The sequence below is a fragment of the Amia ocellicauda genome, chromosome 18, assembly GCF_036373705.1.
Source record: "Amia ocellicauda isolate fAmiCal2 chromosome 18, fAmiCal2.hap1, whole genome shotgun sequence".
Lineage (NCBI taxonomy): Eukaryota > Metazoa > Chordata > Actinopteri > Amiiformes > Amiidae > Amia > Amia ocellicauda.
The window spans coordinates 4,005,909-4,027,635 of record NC_089867.1 but is presented as its reverse complement, the minus strand read 5'-3'; the positions used below and the strand labels follow the sequence as shown (position 1 = coordinate 4,027,635).

At 36.5% G+C, this 21,727-nt stretch overlaps 1 protein-coding gene across 1 annotated transcript in view; it reads right to left on the bottom strand.

Moving 5' to 3' along the window:
• rims2a (regulating synaptic membrane exocytosis 2a) overlaps positions 1–21,727 on the bottom strand; it is a 285,367-nt gene that overhangs the window by 49,875 nt on the left and 213,765 nt on the right. Inside the window, exons 24-26 of the mRNA XM_066691502.1 lie at positions 11,611–11,717; positions 6,286–6,458; positions 5,332–5,625 (exon numbers count right to left, since the gene is read on the bottom strand). Coding sequence (XP_066547599.1) covers positions 5,332–5,625; positions 6,286–6,458; positions 11,611–11,717 — 574 coding nt within the window. The remainder of the gene's footprint in view (positions 1–5,331; positions 5,626–6,285; positions 6,459–11,610; positions 11,718–21,727) is intronic.

Below are 21,727 nucleotides of genomic sequence, written 5' to 3'. Positions count from 1 at the left end.
TTCCTATATACATACACACACACACACAATATAATGACCAATTCTACAATTTACACCATCACCAGTATCCAACTCCAAAGACCATTTAAAGTATTATTGGTAGAATCATCACAGATGGACAATACAAGAACATCAGATGGATTTACATTCTCAGAGTAAACTAATCCTAAACTTGTATGGAAAATTAGATCTCAATTAATAGCAACAGACAAAGATGCAACTCATGTGAGAAAAGAAAAGGGGTATACAAATTTAACCAAGAGAAAAATAATGGAAATGCGGATCTCTCAGTAAGTATATGAGAAAAGGACAGCGAAGCCAATTAATTACTTACAGTGACTCTCAAAAGTATTCCCCCCTCTTGGACTTTTCCACATTTCATTGTGTTACAACATGAAACCAGAATGGATTTAATCAGGAGTTTTTGCCACTGATCAACACAGAACATGTCCATAATGTCAAAGTGAAAATATAATCTTTAAATTGTTCTAAACTAATTACAAATACAAAACAGAGAATACTTGAATACATAAGTAATCACCCCTTCAGTCAATATTTGGTAGAGGCATCTTTGACAGCAATTACAGCCATGAGTCTATGTGGATAAGTAAGTCTCTACCCAGCTTTGCATATCTGGACACAGCAATTTTTGCCCATTGTTCTTTGCAAAATTGTTCAAGCTCCATCAAGTTGGATGGGGACCTTTAGTGAACAGCAATTTTCAACTCTTTCCACATATTGTCAATAGGATTGAGGTCCGGGCTTTGACTGGGCCACTCCAGGACATTGACCTTTTTGTTTTTAAGCCACTCCAGTGTGGCTCTGGCTGTATGTCCGGGGTCACTGTCCTGCTGGAAGATGAATTTTCTCCCAAGTCCCAGGTCTCTTGCAGACTTCAGCATGTTTTCTTCCAGGATTTCTCTGTCCTTTGCTGCATCCATTTTGTCCTCTAACTTTACAAGGTTTCCAGGTCCTGGTGCAGATAAGCATCCCAGTAGCATGATGCTGCCACCATCATGCTTCAGTGTAGGGATGGTGTTCTCAGGATGATGTGCGGTGTTAGGCTTGTGCCAAACATAGCGCTTAGCGTTGAGGCCAAAAAGCTCTATTTGGTCTCACCAGACCATAGAATCTTCCTCCACTTGGTCTCAGAGTCTCCCACATGCCTTCTGGCAAACTCTAGCTGAGATTTGATGCGAGTTTTACCACTTTCCCATAAAGGCCACTTTTGTGACGCACCCAGGCCAGTTGCAGTATGCATAGTGTCTCCCAGCTCAGCCGTGGAAAACTAACTCCTTTAGAGTTGCCATTGGCCTCTTGGTTGCCTCCCTGACTAGTGCCCTTCTCGCCCACAGGAATTGAACTGTGGGACCTCCCAGAGACAGGTGTATTTAACCTGGAATCATGTGACACAGCTTAATTACAGGTGGACTCCATTCAACTAATTACGTGACTTCTAAAGACAATTGGTTTCACCACAGCTCAATCAGGTGTGTCATAGCAAAGGGGGTGATTACTTAAGCATTCAGTTATTGTATTTGTAATTAATTTAGAACAATTTGCAGATTATATTTTTCACTTTGACATTATGGACATTTTCTGTGTTAATCAGAGGCAAAAACTGATCATGTTATGATTTCATGTTGTAACAAAATGAAATGTGGAAAAGTCTAAGGGGGTGAATACTTTTGAGAGCCACAGCAAATGCTCTTCGGAAGCTTTTATTAAGAAACATGAAGCAACTTTTTTAAAATAAATAAAACAACTTGTATCAAAACCAACAGCTGCAGGGCTTATAGAGAGCTCTCTTAGATCTTGCTTTAATATGAGTTCATAATGTTTCATCTTATATTTCATAAGTAACTTAATCTTCACTTATAACCTATAAGAAATCAAAAGGATTTCACTCACCCCTTTAATTAAAATTTTAATTAACAGCATAATTGAAGACAGATGACACATTAGTGGTGCAGCTACTTATTAATGTAGAATGAATATCAGATTAAATATTTTTTGATATCTAAGGACTTTTGTTGAGTGTTTAAGTCTGACTTTAAAACATATACATGTGAAAGATAATATGGTACAAAAACATAGGGTGTCATCTAATCCCCTTACTACATAATTTTAATTATTTCTTTCTATGTAGGGGCTCCATATCAAACTCAATGGTGAAAACAAAAATACTCTTTGCCTGGTCTCTTGTTTAGTTTTACCAACAATAAATACTTTACTTTTGGAACACTTTACTTTTACAGTTTCAGCAGAAATGTTTGAATTAATTTAGCATTTCTTAATTGTTGCTGTTGTATTTCTTTCTCAAATGTCTTAGAAATCTGGTTCATCACAGAATTATCGAACAGATTAAACACTTTGAGTTGGCTATTTTTAACACCAATTTGAATTGGTGTTTTGTTACACCAATGTCATGCTTTTATTTCCTCTGGAAGATTTTTATTTTTTTGTTCTTTAAAAAAACACATGAATCATCCAATGAATCTGCACAAGTGGAATGGTCATATCTCAGTCTAACAGCACATCATAAAAAAAAAAAAAAAATCTGCCATCTTCTAAAATACATATTTGGAAGCTGCAGCAACTGTTTCTAATGAAATGAGAGCAGGTCCCATGATACAATTAATCAACTTTTATTTGACAGACTATACTACTAGAGCTTTCTAGTATTCTGGTGTATAATTCTGGATAACTAAATCACTATGTGCACTCTAATTTTAATTTTATAAGTTCACAAGCTCTTGAGATAAACAATTTGTTTTTAAGAGAAATAACTTGGCACCTTGCAGAAAACAAGAATTTTAGGGGGAAATTAAAACATTATGCTTGAAGCTGTGAAGAGACACTGTTTTATAAAACATTCACTATTCCTTACCGACAAACATCAGATGTCATATTTCTTATGTATTTCATATATGGCATAATTCTTAACTGCATTAACTGCAACACAATGAGGGATTTTCCAAGCGTCACCCTATTATATCCTTTAGCACACACACACAAAATGAATGATCCTGAAACTAGTGTTTGTGTAATTAACTTCATAATGTGTGAATACTAGTCCTCATTGTAACCATGGAAAGGAGTCCAATCCAACTGAAGATCAACTGAACTCAATCCGGGGCAGAACAAATGTGGAAATCTTGCAAAGTTGTATGTGACGAGAGTGATTGCTAGATGGTGTGTTGATGTTTCTGGGAATGCTTTGGATTACCCTGCACTTTTCCCTTCTTGCTCGCTAAATATCAGTTCAGTGTGATTATTTTATACTATTCCTACTCGGACTCCCATTCATTTTTAATATTTTACCATTCCAGTAAGACAGTTCCAGTAAATTATGTCTGATAGCTGAGTGCCAGAAAGCATATTAAGGAACGTAATTAGTGATGAGTCAAGCTGAAAACTTTGGTGGACAAAATTAATACTGTCACGTGGCTTTTCACTTTAAAATACTGCCTCTTTCCAATGATTTTTTACATTGTTTGCGTCATTTGCTTGCCTTGGACACTTCCTGGCAATGGTTTGTTATTAAGGTAACTAATAATCTAAGGAAAAACCACAGTGTAGGCAGTAACAGTAACAACTGTAAAACGTACAGTAAATTAACATATTTTAAAATATGATTTATCTATTAGAGAATACTTATGAATTCTAGGTAATGTGATGAAAAAGGTACCATATCTGCCTGAAATAAATATTTTTCAAATGTGCACTAGGCGGAGAATTCAGGAAGTATAGACTTCCTTTCTAAAAATCACCTTTGTTTGGAAAATAAATGTTTTTTTAACCAGAAGATTAAATCCCATGGGACTTGAATTTGACAGACAATAATTACAGGCCGTGCTGTGTGTCAATAATCAAAAAAAGAATCAGAAAACAGAACCTTTACAATAGTTGGGCAAGAAAAGCTATTTGAAGGAAAAGGATGCAGTGCTTCAACCTTATTCCATTTCACACTGATCAATGATTACCGCAGTGCTGCACAGTCATGGACAAAAGACTCACATGTTGCATATCAGTCTCTTGACAAAGGGGGACGTGAGGGTAGATTCGAGCCACAAGTGATGAAACAGTCGTGCAAGACAACTTCGGCAAAGTACCTGCAATGTTTATTTCTGTTCTATGGAAAAGAACGAGGTTTACAATTGTTCTGCGACAATCTTCAACCGTTTACAGAATATGTTTCAGTGGCATTTTGTTGTAAACTTGTCCAAAAACATACCGTCCCCAGCCTTAAATGGAAGAGCAGCTGCAGGTATTAAAGGAACCCCAATATCGTTCACTCTTTCCAAAGTAGTAGTAGCCCATTTTCTCTGTGTATGTTTTTGAAATTAAAAAGTTAAGATTTTCAAGCTGCAATTATCCCAGCATAGTGAATCTTTAGTCTGCATTTTTTAACACTTGTTAGCCTTGGACTTTCAAACAATAAAATCTGTCTTTTAAAATGGTTGTCTTTCAGCTTTGACTAGTTTGACTTGTGTTACTACTTTTTATATTGCAGTATTAAACCCCGGTTTTCACGTGGGTTCTCTTGCCTCAAGTAGTTCAGGTTTAGAAAGTTATCTGTGATCTGTTGTTAAATGGGGTAAAAATTTAGTAAAATGCCAGTAAAACACACCCACTGTATATATTCTTCTGATTATAAACGAAACAGACTGTAATCCAGATGTATACATATAGTTCTTAGTAGGACTTCAGAAAGATTTACAGGTATTCCCACAATTCTTATACTGATCGATATTGATATGTAGTAAAACACTCAAGTGTTTAAAACTACTCTAAATATAATGAATCCCAATTAATTAATAAATTCAGTTTTTGTTATGGGAGACCTTCACAAAGATACATTTTCCAACATCTGTTCTAGTTGACTAGCCACAGAAAGTGTAGAGAGGCCAATCAAATTCAATGAAATTGGCCTAGAGACCCTGCCATAGTTTTGCACCCGTTCCAACTCTTGAAAAGACAAACTCTACTGTGATATACCAAAGCTTGTCTCAATTCATCCGATTCCTTAAAAATAAAATACACTTTTATATAAAATTAGCTGCACTATAATTTTTTTTGTGTGATTTTAGTTCAGCCCCAGATTTGAAGAGTTTAATCTTCGAAAATCAGTTTATTGCATTTAGGACAAATCTGATACTTTCATCCAATATATTACAGGAAGACTATTAACCAAATGGCTCATGCTTTAATTTATGGCAAACAATTTGGACAGTAGGGAATTGTGACAAAAATCAGTTTCGGAAGGGTTTGGAACTACAATACCTAGTAATATATCACAAAACACAGGGGGCACTGGCTAGATTTTACCTGACGTCATTCTCTGAGAACCTCCTCTGCAAATCCTCTTTCTTTCTTTGCCTTTTCTCTTTCCCTTCCTCATCCGGATCCTCCTCCTGCTGCTCCTCCTCTTCCTCTAAACATTTGCCCTCCTCCTCCTGCTCTCCACCCTCTTTGTCCTCCACTTTCCCACAACTCTCAGGCTCCTCCTGCCCTTCCTCCTTCTCCTCTGCCTCTTCCTCCTCCTCCTCTGGCAAAACGTCTTCCAAAAGCTCATCCCCATCCCTCCCCCCATCCTTTTTATCATGCAGTGTTCTGGAGCGCCTGGAGCGCAGCAAGGAAACGAAGGCATGCAAAACAGAAAGGAAAACAATTATATGCAGAAATAAAAAAAGACAAACAAACAAAAATATAAGGATTAAATAAATGTTAAAGTATACACAACACCAACACGACTAGGAAAACAAACAAAGATAGTTTTCCAAAAAAATAATAATGAGGAACAGTAATATCCATCCAAAATGAAACGAGCAGACATGACGGCAGCACGTACCCAAATGGAACAGCAGTTTGTACACTGAAGAGCCTATTTTTATAAATTACACCATTTACCCTTTAAAATGCCAATAAAGGCAGCTTTTCTTAAGTTTTTACGTTAATGCAGTGCAATGCCAAGCATGGGCAAACCTCAACACGGAAAAGTAAAGTTCAGACGTTTGGTTCCATTCTCGCCTAAGCGGAGCCAAACCTGAACTCACTGAATTGTGGGAAATGAGACAGACTGAGACAGACATTTCCTTCATGGATAGGGGCCCAGTCCAAAACTTTTTTGACAGCAAAAAAACATTTGAACTGGGCAACTTGGGTCTGAACCACATCAAGGAGGTTCAGGATCCATTTTGTGGGCTTGCTCACTCCTGACAGCTGCACTTATTCTATGGGGATTCTCAGGGTGTCCTAAACTCAGCATGTCAAGTGCCCCACCTGATTTTCCGATTACCCCGTGGTCTTTCGGATTGGACAGACATGTAGCTCGTGCTGCTGAACCGAGAGGCACTACTGGTCCTCGACACAGCGGACACGTCGCTCACATCGCTGTCCGAAGACTTTGTGGAGATGTTGTCGGAGCCCCGCTGCGGATCTCTTCCTGAGCGCTGCTGCATGAAAGAGAAACACAAACTCTTAGTCCACTTGGTCATCCTTCAAACAACAGAGAAAGCATGATTACACCTGGAAAGCCATTGACATGTCTCATATAACTAGATTATATGGGTCTTAAGTTTGCAGTAAAAATTATTCAGTGTCTCTTAATGTAGACATATGCCATGGGCCACACAAAAGTCCTAGTAAACGTTTTGTCCTGTAAACCCTCAGCACAAACTTGGTAAAGGTTTCTTTCTTTTGTAGGATGAGAAAGACATTGTGAATTTCAAGTGATTATAACTCTTCAACCACTCAAAGTGAAAACAACTATTAAGTATCTACTTTTGAACATCGTGTCACTAAGTGACACAAAATAATCTAACCACATATGATTTCTTCTTAAAATACCAGTACAGTTGTTGAGCATTGTACATAGTCTAATATTACACTTAAAGATAGCAGATTTTATAGTAAACTTGAGTTTTTGTTGTTTTGGATCTGAAAGCTAACAAGCAAAATATATATATCTATATATATAGATATATATAAAAGTAGTAAGGTTATACTGGCAAATAAGTGAAATAAGCAGAATTTTTACATTGATTTGTAGTATGTTGTGATCCTAAAAATAATCCTTCCACAATGTGTGTCATTAAATACCCTAATGGGTAAAACACATTTCCATAGCTTGATGTTTCATATAATAATAAGATATAGTGTTTGAAAGAAGTAGAGGTTCAAGTGATACACAGCATAAGTACATTCCTTACTTACAGTGTAATTACAGTATGTTAACTGATAAAGTACAGTACAGTAAGACCATTGCAGTGTATTCAAGATCTATAGTGATACCTTGTCAAGAAGTAAACAAGTAACACTTTACATTAAGTGTCCTTAATAACTGTGTATTTACACTGTAATTACTTGGTAACTAAAAGTGTAATTATGCCTATTAACACTGTATTTACACTGTAATTGTGCATGGTTAAAATGTTTTTACTGTGCTAGGGTAACACTATACATGTAATTTACGTCGTAACTACCACTGTAATTATGCCTAGTTACAGTGTATGTACACTGTAACAAGTAATTACTGTGAAAATACACAGTAATTAGGGACATCATATAAAGTGTTACCTTAAAAATATACCCATTGTAAACGGAGGCTTGGATTTCTGAATGAAAAGGCTGGGCTCCCTTGGGCTTTGTTGTAAATAATCATACTGCTTAGAAGGTTAGAGGGTTTTGGATTTTGGTACAAAACATTTGCAAAAGGGTGAATTACATCCACAAATTACTTAACAGACCACTGACATCTCAAATCATGGTTAGTTGAATCAAACAATATATCGGATTCAATGTTATATAAGGAGTCAGCACCTAACATGAGATGAATTAATCAAATAATCTGCAAGAGTACTACCCCTCACAGCAAGACAATATCACTCCCTCCGCAGTTAGCATATGCCCATGTGACTTGGGAAAGACACTAATAGGTTTTATCTCAATTGGCACTTTTATGAGGATTAAATATACAGTAGACAGCAAATGTATTCAGACTGTTGATCAATTATATCTTTATTATTCATTTGGCTATCAATATTGTATGCATCAATAGCATATAGCAAAGCTAGTTCAAGTGTGTATGTGTGTATATATATATATATATATATATATATACACATACACACTTGAACTAGCTTTGCTATATGCTATTGATGCATACAATATTGATAGCCAAATGAGGCCTAAGCTTGGGACAGAGTATTGGCTAATCTGAACTTCAGTCCTAACAAGGGTGTGGGGACCAGAGGATATAAAACAGTCCAGGCAAAACATTTTTTATAGTGGATATGACTTCCTAATTTTAAATGTGCCAAAAATACCACACATATACTGCTAATACATCTGTCTTGACTACCTATAGATGAATAAACACACATTACTTAAATGTAGCAAAAACATATGGCCTAGGGATGAAATGTAGGAGTTCAAATCAGCAAAAGCAAAAAACTAATATATACCTGATAAATGCACTATTGTGATCTCAAGTGACTCAAACTTATGGAAACATTTGCTCTTGATCGAAAAAACACTTTTATTAGAAACATTGTCGATTTTAGAAAGGATCTTTCAATAATCAAAATAAGGATCTTTGCACGGATATGACTAATAATTAATCCACACACTTGTTGTGTAGTTGAGCTCAATGAGACATTAACCATTTTTACTCTCCCAAGAAGAACATTGTCATGAGTTTGGGGACAATACCAAAATGATTAGAGTCTCAATGCCCCCAAGGACATTCTGAGTGACAGAGTCCCAGGGCATTGCTAGCTAAGATGTGAATATTGCTCATCTGGAAGTAGTTTGTAATGACATGTTTACAGTGGGCCTGGGTGTTATCATCTTGGAATCTGAATCCATGACCACCAGTGAAAGACACACAGTGATGCCTAATACTGTTGTCTCTCTCATAAGCAGCTAGGAAATTACTCTGAAAAACATGGATATTGGCTCCTAGTCACGCAGCCCCACATTGACTAGGAAGACCTTTACTTGATGCTCCTGAAGCTCTGCATTGCAGTGCTATACTAAAAGCAAAGCACTTTTGGTAATATACCATGAACCAGGATGTCATCTACTTTAGTCTAAGATTCTCTGATTGCAGAATGTATCACCTCAGTTGTGCGGGGCCATTGACCACCGTTGGGCCTACTGCAATTAAAGCTGCATTGCATTTTGTTACCTGTCATGTCATGCAGTTCTCAGAGTCTTATGAAAGAATAGAGCATCTAGCTGGTATACAGCCAGGCACTAACAATTCAGTTTATTTGGAATTTGGATCATGAGTGGTTGATTACTCTGACCATCTCCGCATATCTATTTTCATTCCACTATGACATGTACATCGCACTTCTACTGTCGGCCATTTTAAACCTCTATTCTATCACATATAATTGTGACTAATTTGTACATGTTATTTTCATTTTGATCTGTGTATGCATTTTGAGAAATATCTGTAATTACTTCAGCATAAAGTAATTACTCACAATTATTAGTGAATTCACAGTTTTAAAATAGAAGTTTAAAATGGTACAGTATGAATGAAAATTTAACAATTTGTTAACAATAACATTTTTTAACAAAACTTTACAATGCTGCAAATGGCACTAATGCCTGCTTAGGAAACATTGTGAACAAAGACATGTCATTCACCTTCCAGCACAAAGCATTTGTGGCAGTTCTGTGGATCCAAGATTAACTTACTTTTCTCTAAGGGGGTTTAAAACAAATGTCTTAGGCAGGTAGATGACGAATCAAGCTAATCTCCCTTGAAATCATCTTGTGGGTCAATTCATTGATCGGATCCCCTATCCTCACAGTCTTCAATTAAGTATGCTTTTTGATTCTCCCATAAACGTGCAGGATTGAAAATGTCCTCTTCTCATATCCAGCTTGACATTTGAAAACCCTATAGATCGATTGGACCTTTGTTTGCTTTGAAATTTCACCTCTGATTTAACTCAACAGGGTATTTTGAATAACTGCATGGTATTTATTGGGAGATAAGTTTTTATCAGTTGCTTTTGTACTTGTGCTTTCAAGTCTTTCTTGCATATGATGAATTAAGCAGTTTTGTTTTTTCCAATGCAGGCTAACTGTCCATCTCATTTATGTACAACGGAGTTATCAATTTGCACAAAGTGAATGATAAATACCACTATGATTCAAAATCTTGGCATTCAATGAGTTTCATTCTGTTTTTTAATGACATAAGGCTTTAATACATGTTGATGTATATGTTTCTGGGTAAGTCGGCGTATTTACATTGATAAATGTTCATGTTTTTCTATTGAATGACTTAAAATGTTAAATGACAGACACTGAAGAAATGGCACTGCTCTTTGCTGTTGCTCAGAAGCCTCCATGCATACCGTAAAACTTCAATTAAATGCCCCCGGCGTTTATTCCAAATAACTGTGAGAAGTGTCAATTGGAGACAGGCGATTGTAGGAGACAGGCGTTTGTATTAACCATACATAAATAAAAAGACTCATGTATGGTAAGAAGAGCCTGGAAACATTGCTTCATTGTAGAAGTAGCCTAATAGGCCACGGTTTTAATTATTTATTTTTTAAATTATTATTATTTTAAAATTTGCTTTTCAAAGATGCAAACAAATCACGTTCAATGTATGGTGAACTATACACTGGATTGAAAACAAGACACTGGTAAATATGTTAACAGTCTATTACTCAATATACTGTGAACTCCCGCTAAATAAACACAAAGCACTTCAACAAAACTGTGGATATACACTTTAAACCAAACCATCAACATTATACTTCATTAATGCATAGTTTATGTTGCAATCGACAGTTAGTTCAATCACTACAATTAACAGCAATACATATATATATATATACATATATATAGTTAAAGTGAGAAATAAATTAATACAAACGCACGTGATGGTGTTTTTTTTAAATTAATATATGGTAAATATATGTACTGAAAACAAGAAGGATGCAAAAACTAAAATAAGTTGACAAATATGTTGTGGAAGGTTCTTTGAAATGTGTTAATGCATCTTTAGAAACTATCGATTTCCCTTTTCTTTATTTATAAAACATTGTCAAGTAACCCGGCGTTTATTAGAGATCGGCCTTTGTTTACATGATTATGCAAATCAACCTGGCGACTACTGGAGACCGGCTGCTATTTGAGAACCGGTGAGTATTGGAAGTTTTACGGTATACACATTGAACTAATCATACATGTAATACATGCTTATTTTTCAACTTGTGATGTCAGTTTTGTCTGAACTCAAGTACATGGATATAACTGTATAATAAAAGAAGCCCTATAACCTGACAAAACAACAGCATGGTTTAAAAGTAGTTCTACAAGAACTCCAGCTGAGTTCAAATAATACAGAATACCAGGCATACATTTTAAAAGTTGATAGGTTTTTGGCTTCTTGGGGAATAGCCTGTCTGATGCAATTCAGAGCAGCGTGATGCTAATTTGAAGGGCTACATTGTGATGGTTGTGTAGTGTTTTCTTTGAAGTGTGATGTTTATAGTATCTCTGCAAATATGTATGTGACCAAAAGTTCACCCTCTGTTCGACAATCATTTTTTTTGTATTTTATTTACTTGCCTTGGAATGGTAGTCCTGCTCCAATCTGGAGTCTGAACCTGCTCCCTGCTTGTATTTGTTCATTTTCAGCTTCATCTGTCGTGTTCTCTCTTCCACATCCATAGCACCTGTAGGAGGGAAAATGGTTAAAAGTCAGGCTGAGTGACTTCTGCCCTCAATCTTTTTTATAAATTACATGTAATGGAAGCCCCTTGGGATGAGGAATGGGCAATGGTCTGGGTTGCTATTAGTGAGTGGAAATGTGCAGCATAAAACATATAGATTACATATTTAAATGGGTTCTGCTTTAATGGACTTCCCTTTTGCGAAAGCTTCCTCTTTTTGCTAACAAGCTTTACAAATCATTTGGTTATTATAATGGATCCTGCAACAATGGGGAAAATAAGGCATCTGATAATCAGACAAATATAAGCCAGTCTGTTCGGTACTGCTCCCATGAGTGCCTTCCTTCCCTCTTGACAGAAGTGACGAAACTTAAATTGTATTTAGTGGTCAGAAAGACGGTAAGAAACTGCTGTACTGGTGTACAGCTCTGAACAGAAGTAAATGGGATAGAACCATGATCATGTAGTCTAATACATCTCAGCAGAAATGAGTCAGGCACTCAAAGCCAAATGACAAGCCCTTTAAAACAACTGTAAACTCACTAACTCACTAAGACTCAGTATTCTGCCTCATCAAGACAATAACCTGCCACCATGTGTGTTTTAGTCTGTCATTTACAGTTTCTGGAAAGGTACAGAAATGAACCACCAACATTAAATAGCCCAGGCCAGGAATCCTGCCATTCAAAATGACAGGAAAGCGACATCAGCATATATTCAGGTTTGAATTAAAGGAAGTGAGAGGGAATTGAACAGGGATTGGCTAGTCCCAAGGCAAATATTCTGTTGGTGTGGCCGGAGCTGCCTGCCTCAAATGACAGACACTTCAATATATAACTCATTATAAAGCATAACAATATCCCCTGTGGGAAAAATGCACTGTAGACAGCAACCTTTATATGTGCCCAAGCTGCACGACTGATTGACCTCAGGGTTCACACCAGAAAGGGAGAGGGAAAGGGGCCAAGCAATATTCTGAGTATTTCTCAGGTACGAGTGAAGAAAGGCATTTCTGATAAAGGTTGCCTTAGAAATGGGGATACGCAGTGAACTTGTAGCAAAATGTAGCGACCCCTCACTATACATCAACACAAAGACAAACTGAACTACATTGAAACGCTTTTCCTCTGAGGTTAGTAAAGACACCACTTCAAGCTCAAAGAGAAAAGGAAACCAGACTGATCGAACATACCAAAAACCGTGTTTCGAAGAATGCTGGAAGTCAAAATGAAATCCTTGTGAACTAGTGAGACTTTATATATATATATATATATTAAAAAAAAAAACTACTCCAGCATTTTCCACTTTTGATTTATGGCTGTGTTTGACAAGGATATGAACCTTTGGTCAAATTAAATTAGGTTGAGCTCCTTTATAATAGTTAAACTGCTTTCTTTTTTCTTCAAATTCCATTTGTCTTCACGTAAATGTTCTCAGTTAAATTTTGCTTTGAATGTATTCTTATTAAGTTCTCCAGAAGAAAAAAAAAAGAAAAAAAGTCAGCACGCACTGGTCGGAACTGCTTTCCAAAATTAAAAGTATACCCATAATTGGACAACTTGCTTGATGTGAGACCTCTATGTGAACAAGAAACTATGGACAAAAATACAAATAAAAACAACGAGCATTTATAATTTACACATTTGGACATAAAGTTGGGATGGTGAAGATTTGCAAAAGAAGAAAATCAGTGAGTTATAGGTGACAAAGGACAACCAAACTGGGCTTAAATTCTGATATATTTTTCATAAATTAACAGTATAAGGACCTTTATATGGTCTTCTAAGTCTCTTCAGAACTGACTTCTCAATCAGACAGCCACAATAAAAAAAATCAGTCTGTGCATAAGCCACAAACACAGAGCATGCAGTCTGTTATGGCATCCAACAGTCATATTCTCTGATCATTTTTGGAACACATGGCTGTATAAGACCCTAACATGAGATACCTCCTGCATATCTTCACCATAACCATATAGTCACAGTTGAAATGAGTACAACATATGAAGTTTAGCACAACTGTGGTAGACCACCATGTATGGATAGGACAGTCGAATCATATAATCTAACTCTATAAATTGTGATTGAGACTAAAAGTACAGATTGACTAGTAGGGAGCAATTACAGATTGAATGTACGGACAATATAGTGCTCTTAGCCTTTCGAATCTGGCAGAAAAATATTTTTACAAGAGGAAACCTGTTATTTTTAACAGATAACATCACATGTCAACAATTTGTATTTAAATGTGTTTAGGTATAATTAACTGATGGAATGTGTACATGACCAGGGGCTGGTTGCATAAAACTATATTAGACTAGTCTTAATTTGACAGTTATACTAGTCTAATGTAAGTTAGTCAGCTACATAAAAATTAAGGCTGATGAAGAAAAAGTTAGCCTCCTCACCCCCAGACTTGCTTAGAATTGAAGTCTATCTTCCTATTGAAACTGCTTGTCTGAGACTATGGCTACACTGTCATTGGCACCTCCCACTGCCACACACACTCCGCTCTCCTGCCCACTGGCAATGCCCCCAAACACCGGAGACTCCTTCCCACAGACTTCAATAACTGATCCTGTGGTCCTCCAGTATGTGGATTTTTCCTCTTAAATATTTGTTATAGCATACTCTTCTTCGTTTCTGCACATCTTTTACAGTCTGCACACAAAGCGGGTTCAGTGCGGTTGTGCAAGTTTCACAAAATTTCCCCCAAATTACGTATTTTTCTGAATTATGTTTCAATAACTAGCATTGATTTTTCAATCACTGTGAACTGGGATTGTCGCTGTCTTAGAGAAGTGTCCACCATGATTTTTTCTTTTCTTAAAGTGTCTTAAAAGACTATTTTATGCAATGGTTTTAACCGAGTGTCTATCATTAGTATGACTTATAATTATACTAAGACAAAGATTTAGTCTATGTTCATGTAACCGGCCCCAGAACATACATTTGTGAGATACAGTACATGGGTTTGGACTTGTCTGTTTCCTACATAAACCACTGTGTGCTTCTTACATTAAGAAACATACAAAGTAACAAGGGATTACAGTTGTTTGGTATAAAATATTTCACAGCTGCCCTACCTGCATCTCCATTCTCTGGATCTGCTTCATTCCTCTCTACTTTATATGATAAGATGGCAGTGGAAAAAAACAAAACAACAACACATAAATGAGAAAAAACACAACCATAAAACAGTGAAATTGAAAACATGAATAAGACATTAACAAAAAAACACATGAAAGACAAAGCAAAGGGAAACACTGTTGTCAACTAATTCTTTGCTCCCGTCACATGACCTCAAGTTTCTCTGTACTCATTGTACCACCTTTTATTAAGCATTAATGTTCCAGAATATTCCAGTAGGGACATTGGCCTTAATAACAGACAGTGTCATTTGATGGTGGCCTAATGTTTAGCAGATGCTCCTTGTATTTGCCCAATGAGAAGTGGGCATCGCCTACTGTTTCAGGTCAAATCTATTTAATGTAGACTTCTCGGTATTTTTACATAACATTTTTCTCAAAACTGCATTTGTGTTCAGAAAACAAACCGAATATTATTAAATTATCTAAAAAAAGGATAATTTCTTCTTTAACTGAAATATACGTGAAAAGCCGGTTACAGTTCTGCTAGAATTACACAGTTTTCTTGGGGAAAATGGAGGTCACTCACAAAAGTAAAATTCCAACTTAAGGACAGTTTGCACAAAATACGTTTCTCAAAAACTCTGGATGCCCAACATGAAATTTGTTTGTTTTCAGAGTTTATATTTTTCTGAAAATTTACATTTGGTATATTCAAATACATTTTGTATGTAAATAAAATGATTGCCTAGCCCATTGCCAAAGCAGTTCCATTTGCTCTTAATTTAAGTACTTTGGATGAAAAATTTGTGGTCAATTTATAAGTTTGGGTACATTTTAATTTAAAATGAGCTTATCTCATTTTCCCCCTAAATCTGTTTTTAAGGTTTCTCCATAACATTGACAAGAGTACCAGAGTATTCAGCCTATGGCTATAGCATTCAGCAGAGAACATACTGCATGCAGACTACCCTATAAGTATTGTAAAACCTGAGAGACCTCCCAGTTTTTAAAATCCATGCAAACTTTAAGAAACATACACAACTAGATAATGCAGATGTATTCACCAACACGAATTGCTCACGTCATCACAGTTTATTTTCCGTGTAGCCATATACTTATAGATCTTCAGTCACCACACTCAAACATTCAAACTAGACCCAAATAGCAGTGTAGCAAAACAGTATAACACATCTATAAATGTATTTACTATCTTTAAATGATTTGTTTAAATTAATGACTAATAAGCATTGCAAATGCAAAGATTAATTCAAATTTGTACACAACACATTATCTCACTCGCAGTTCGACTGTATGTTACCAGAGTACCAGAACATCAGTAGAGTGACATCATCAGCATGCGCTCCATTATGTACTCTTCTGTGTGTGCAGAATATTGCATTTTGTTGTGACTTCGAAATACTGTGCAACGTCATATCCCTTTGAAAACAGATTAAATAAAAAAATGTTTGCGCTGCGAGTCGCATTCTCAGTTTACGGACATTTTTAATTTAATCGGTCCCTAAGATCTAATACACAAAAAAACAGTTCAAAACGAGAAACTTTCTTCAAGACACTTATTAATTTAGCGGCTGTGGTTTGTGGCATATTGTGTGCCATCACTAGTATGAAGAGCTTGAAGACTACCAGTACTTGTGAAGGCCCCAATGGTATAGGTTTGAGGCACAGTGACTGTCCAAAAAAAGACCTTGAAGTTGTCATAATATTTTCAAAATGTTACTGCACTGCGACTGTTTCAACATTTAATTGTTTTAGAAAAAAAGCCAGCTGCACATTATATACCACTTAAAAAATTTAAATAAAATAATAATTAAAGACTAAATCCTGCACAGCATGAAATATAAATGTAATATAAATGTTTATTTAGGGCTATTCAATGTATTATTCATGATTTTAAGATTATTAATAAAATAATCAAACCAAATCAATTTTCCTAACTATCAGTAACTGATATAGAAAGAAAAGTTGTTTTAAATCTTCAACCGTAATGCATTGTTTTAAACATTTACTGAAATTACTGTTTAATTCGGAACCATGGTGTTTCTACCTTTTGATTCAGGATAATTTTTTTTCATACTTTGTAGTCTAAATTTAACTTTATTTATATTGATCTCCTGGTACTAATAGATTGGTTGAAAATAATAATAATAATTTTAGAATTAACTATTTTAACACCAGAGCTGTGAACCTATGAAAAATGTGGTCACATTTGGATAATACAACATGGACCCTGGCCTTTAGAAGCACCAATAACTGCTAACTGAATTAATAAAAGATAACATCCCATTCGAATTGGATCCTATTTTAAACGATGCCATTAATTACAAAAGGAAACACTAACATAAATTTGAGTAACCTTCTATATTTTAATGTGCATACTGCCTTTTTACTATGGGTTTTCAAGTTTAGGAAGCTACCATTTTTTACAGATTGAAACAAAATGGATGACATAAAGACCTGGCAATGAATATTTAAGGGGTCCTCAGGAAACATTGCTTACTTTCATCGAATAAACATTGTATTTGAAAACAAAAGTGTGTAAATATATACACACACACACACACACACAAATACACTGTATGTATATAAATGCTGTGCCAGAATTTGGGAGCTTTCATTATTTTGTATCCCAAAATACCACAAGAGTGATATCTAATAAACCTACCAAATTGTAAACATTAACCTAAACTATTACAAATACTGAAAAATAATAGTATTCAAATACAAAAAATTGTGTGTGCTAAGCTATTTTCAGTGATATATATTTTTGGTAACACTTTACAATAATTCTCCCTAGTTACAGTGTATTTACATAGTAGTTACTCATAAGAACAGTGTAATTATGCATTATTAAAATATACTTAATGTGTAAAAATGATTAATGGTATACAGTGAGGGAAAAAAGTATTTGATCCCCTGCTGATTTTGTACATTTGCTCACTGACAAAGAAATTATCAGTCTATAATTTTAATGGTAGGTGTATTTTAACAGTGAGAGACAGAATAACAACAAAACAATCCAGAAAAACGCATTTCAAAAAAGTTATAAATTGATTTGCATGTTAATGAGGGAAATAAGTATTTGATCCCCTATCAATCAGCAAGATTTCTGGCTCCCAGGTGTCTTTTATACAGGTAATGAGCTGAGATTAGGAGTACTCTCATAAAGGGAGTGCTCCTAATCTCAGCTCATTACCTGCATAAAAGACACCTGTCCACAGAAGCAATCAATCAATCAGATTCCAAACTCTCCACCATGGCCAAGACCAAAGAGCTGTCCAAGGATGTCAGGGACAAGATTGTAGACCTACACAAGGCTGGAATGGGCTACAAGACCATCGCCAAGCAGCTTGGTGAGGAGGTGACAACAGTTGGTGGGATTATTCGCAAATGGAAGAAACATAAAATAACAGTCAGTCTCCCTCGGTCTGGGGCTCCATGCAAGATCTCACTTCGTGGAGTTTCAATGATCATGAGAACGATGAGGAATCAGCCCAGAACTACACGGGAGGATCTTTTTAATGATCTCAAGGCAGCTGGGACTCAAGAAAGCACATGTACAGACCTGTCTGAAGTTTGCCAATGAACATCGGAATGATTCAGAGGACTGTTGAAAGTGTTCAGATGAGACCAAAATCGAGCATCACCTCAACTCGCCATGTTTGGAGGAGGAGGAATGACCCCAAGAACACCATCCCCACCGTCAAACATGGAGGTGGAAACATTATACTTTGGGGGTGTTTTTCTGCTAAGGGGACAGGACAACTGCACCGCATCAAAGGGACGATGGACGGGGCCATGTACCGTCAAATCTTGGGTGAGAACCTCCTTCCCTCAGCCAGGGCATTGAAAATGGGTCGTGGATGGGTATTCCAGCATGACAATGACCCAAAACACACAGCCAAGGCAACAAAGGAGTGGCTCAAGAAGAAGCACATTAGGTCCTGGAGTGGCCTAGCCAGTCTCCAGACCTTAATCCCATAGAAAATCTGTGGAGGGAGCTGAAGGTTCGAGTTGCCAAATGTCAGCCTGGAAACCTTAATAACTTGGAGAGGATCTGCAAAGAGGAGTGGGACAAAATCCCTCCTGAGATGTGTGCAAACCTGGTGGCCAACTACAAGAAACGTCTGACCTCTGTGATTGCCAACAAGGGTTTTGCCACCAAGTACTAAGTCGAAGAGGTCAAATACTTATTTCCCTCATAAACATGCAAATCAATTTATAACTTTTTTGAAATGCGTTTTTCTGGATTTTTTTGTTGTTATTCCGTCTCTCACTGTTAAAATACCTAACATTAAAATTAAAGACACACCTGTAACCACATTTGCAATGTGTGCACTGTGAGAATGAGTGACTGGTTGTGTAACAGTGGTTACATTGCACAGACAATCTAAACACATTGCAGTGTCAATCCATCAATCCATCAATCCATCCATTTTCAAACCCACTTATCCTGGTGAGGGTCGCGGCTGCAGCACACTAAGCAGGGCGACCAGACCTCCCTTTCCTCAGCCGGGACATATAATCCCTCCAGCATTTCCTGGGACGAATTTTATATGTAATCACGTGTGCTTTTAAGAAAACACGTAGTTACAAACATATCTACAAATGTAGTTACAATTGTGTACTTACATTTAAGTTAATCAGGTTTACACATTAAGTACATTGTAATAATGCATAATTACACTGTATTTATGAGTAACTACACATGTATTTAGTACGTACCTACTATGTAAATACATTGTAACTAGGGAAACAATGTAAAATGTTACCATATTTTTAAAAGTGTTTATGAAACCATAGATGTGAAAAATATGCAGGAAATTATATATATATATATATATATATATATATATATATATATATATACATACACCGATCAGCCATAACATTATGACCACCTGCCTAATATTGTGAAGGTCCCCCCTTTGCTGCCAAAACAGCCCTGACCCGTCGTGGCATGGACTCCACTAGACCTCTGAAGGTGTGCTGTGGTATCTGGCACCAAGACGTTAGCAGCAGATCCTCTAAGTCCTGTAAGCTGCGAAGTGGGGCCTCCATGGATCGGACTTGTTTGTCCAGCACATCCCACAGATGCTCATTTGGATTGAGATGTGGGGAATCTGGAGGCCAAGTCAACACCTTGAACTCCATTGCTCCGTGGTCCAGTTCTGATGCTCACGTGCCCATTGTAGGCGCTTTCGGCAGTGGACAGGGGTCAGCATGGGCACCCTGACTGGTCTGCGGCTACGCAGCCCCATACGCAACAAACTGCGATGCGCTGTGTGTTCTGACACCTTTCTATCAGAACCAGCATCAACTTTTTCAGCAATTTGAGCTACAGTATCGCTCCCCATGTGCATCAAGGAGCCTCGGCCGCCCATGACCCTGTCGCCGGTTCACCGCTTTTCCTTCCTTAGACCACTTTTGATAGGTACTGACCACTGCAGACCAGGAACACCCCACAAGAGCTGCAGTTTTGGAGATGCTCTGACCCAGTCATCTAGCCATCACAATTTGGCCCTTGTCAAAGTCGCTCAGATCCTTATGCTTGCCCATTTTTCCTGCTTCAAACACATCAACTTTGAGGACAAAATGTTCACTTGCTGCCTAATATATCCCACCCACTGACAGGTGCCATGATAATGAGATTATCAGTGTTATTCACATGTTATGGCTGATCGGTGTATATTCTTTTACACTTCTGTAACATTAGTCATTAACAAAATAATTTGGGATGTGCACACATACTTTTGCTAAGCTATATACAACATGCTGTTATGACTGGGCCCTGTTTGCAGGTGACTTTCAATGAAGAACATTTAAAAGGTGTTGAAAATGAGTCCTAATCACATTGAAATCAGCTAAACAAAGACACTGTAAATACATCAAAACAACACCTTCTTTTGTTCTTTCAGTTTCACATGTTGTTTGATTCTTTGAAGTGTGATTCTCAGTTTACTAAGTGAAGTCCATTCAAGGGTATATATAAAAATGTGTCTTAAAAAATATACACAAAATTATCTGGTTACATAAATCAGGCTTTAAAAATCTCTTTAACTTCTTATCTTGCCACTTTAGAAAATCATGCTGGGAGTGTTAATATGTGTTAAATATGTATTAATCACAGTCAATAAAATCAGAGAGACTAACATCTGTAGTATGGCAGATATAAGTGATAAGCAAACCTCTTATCCTATTGAACTGTGAGAAAAATATGACAAAAATAATCTTTCTTTTTTAACATCTATATGAATGCAGGCGTATATGTGCTTATTCAAGAAAACACACGCATATATGTCCACACACATACATATATATGTGTATATACAAATATGTACGTACGTGTATATATTTATATATAATATACACACACAAACACACATAGATATGATTGAAAATCTTTAAACACAATGTTATTCTGTGATTCATTTAGTTCAATAATTATTCTTCATTAAAGTGTACTTATTTATCAATAATATAATTTTAAATATATAGAAATCACATTAATGAACAAAATGAATCTACAGACTGAAGTCTGTACAAACTTGCAACTGGAATGATGTTCATATGTGTGTGTTATATATATATATATATATATATATATATACACACAAACATTAAGGAATAGCAAAATGATGACTATGATGACAAATGAACAATGAACACTAAGTGGCCAGATAGAAAGAAATGAAGAACAAGAAGAACAAGAAGAAGGAGAAGAAGAATATTTAGAAGAAGGATTAGAGTAGCAGTAGAAGAAGGAAGAGGAGTTGGAAAAAGCAAGAAGGAAGTAGGAAGTAGGAAGTAGAAGTAGTGACAGACCTGAGTTCCTCTGACGGGGTGAATCCGTGTCTTCTGGGATCACATCACAGAATGGACAGACATAGACAGAGGAGAGGGG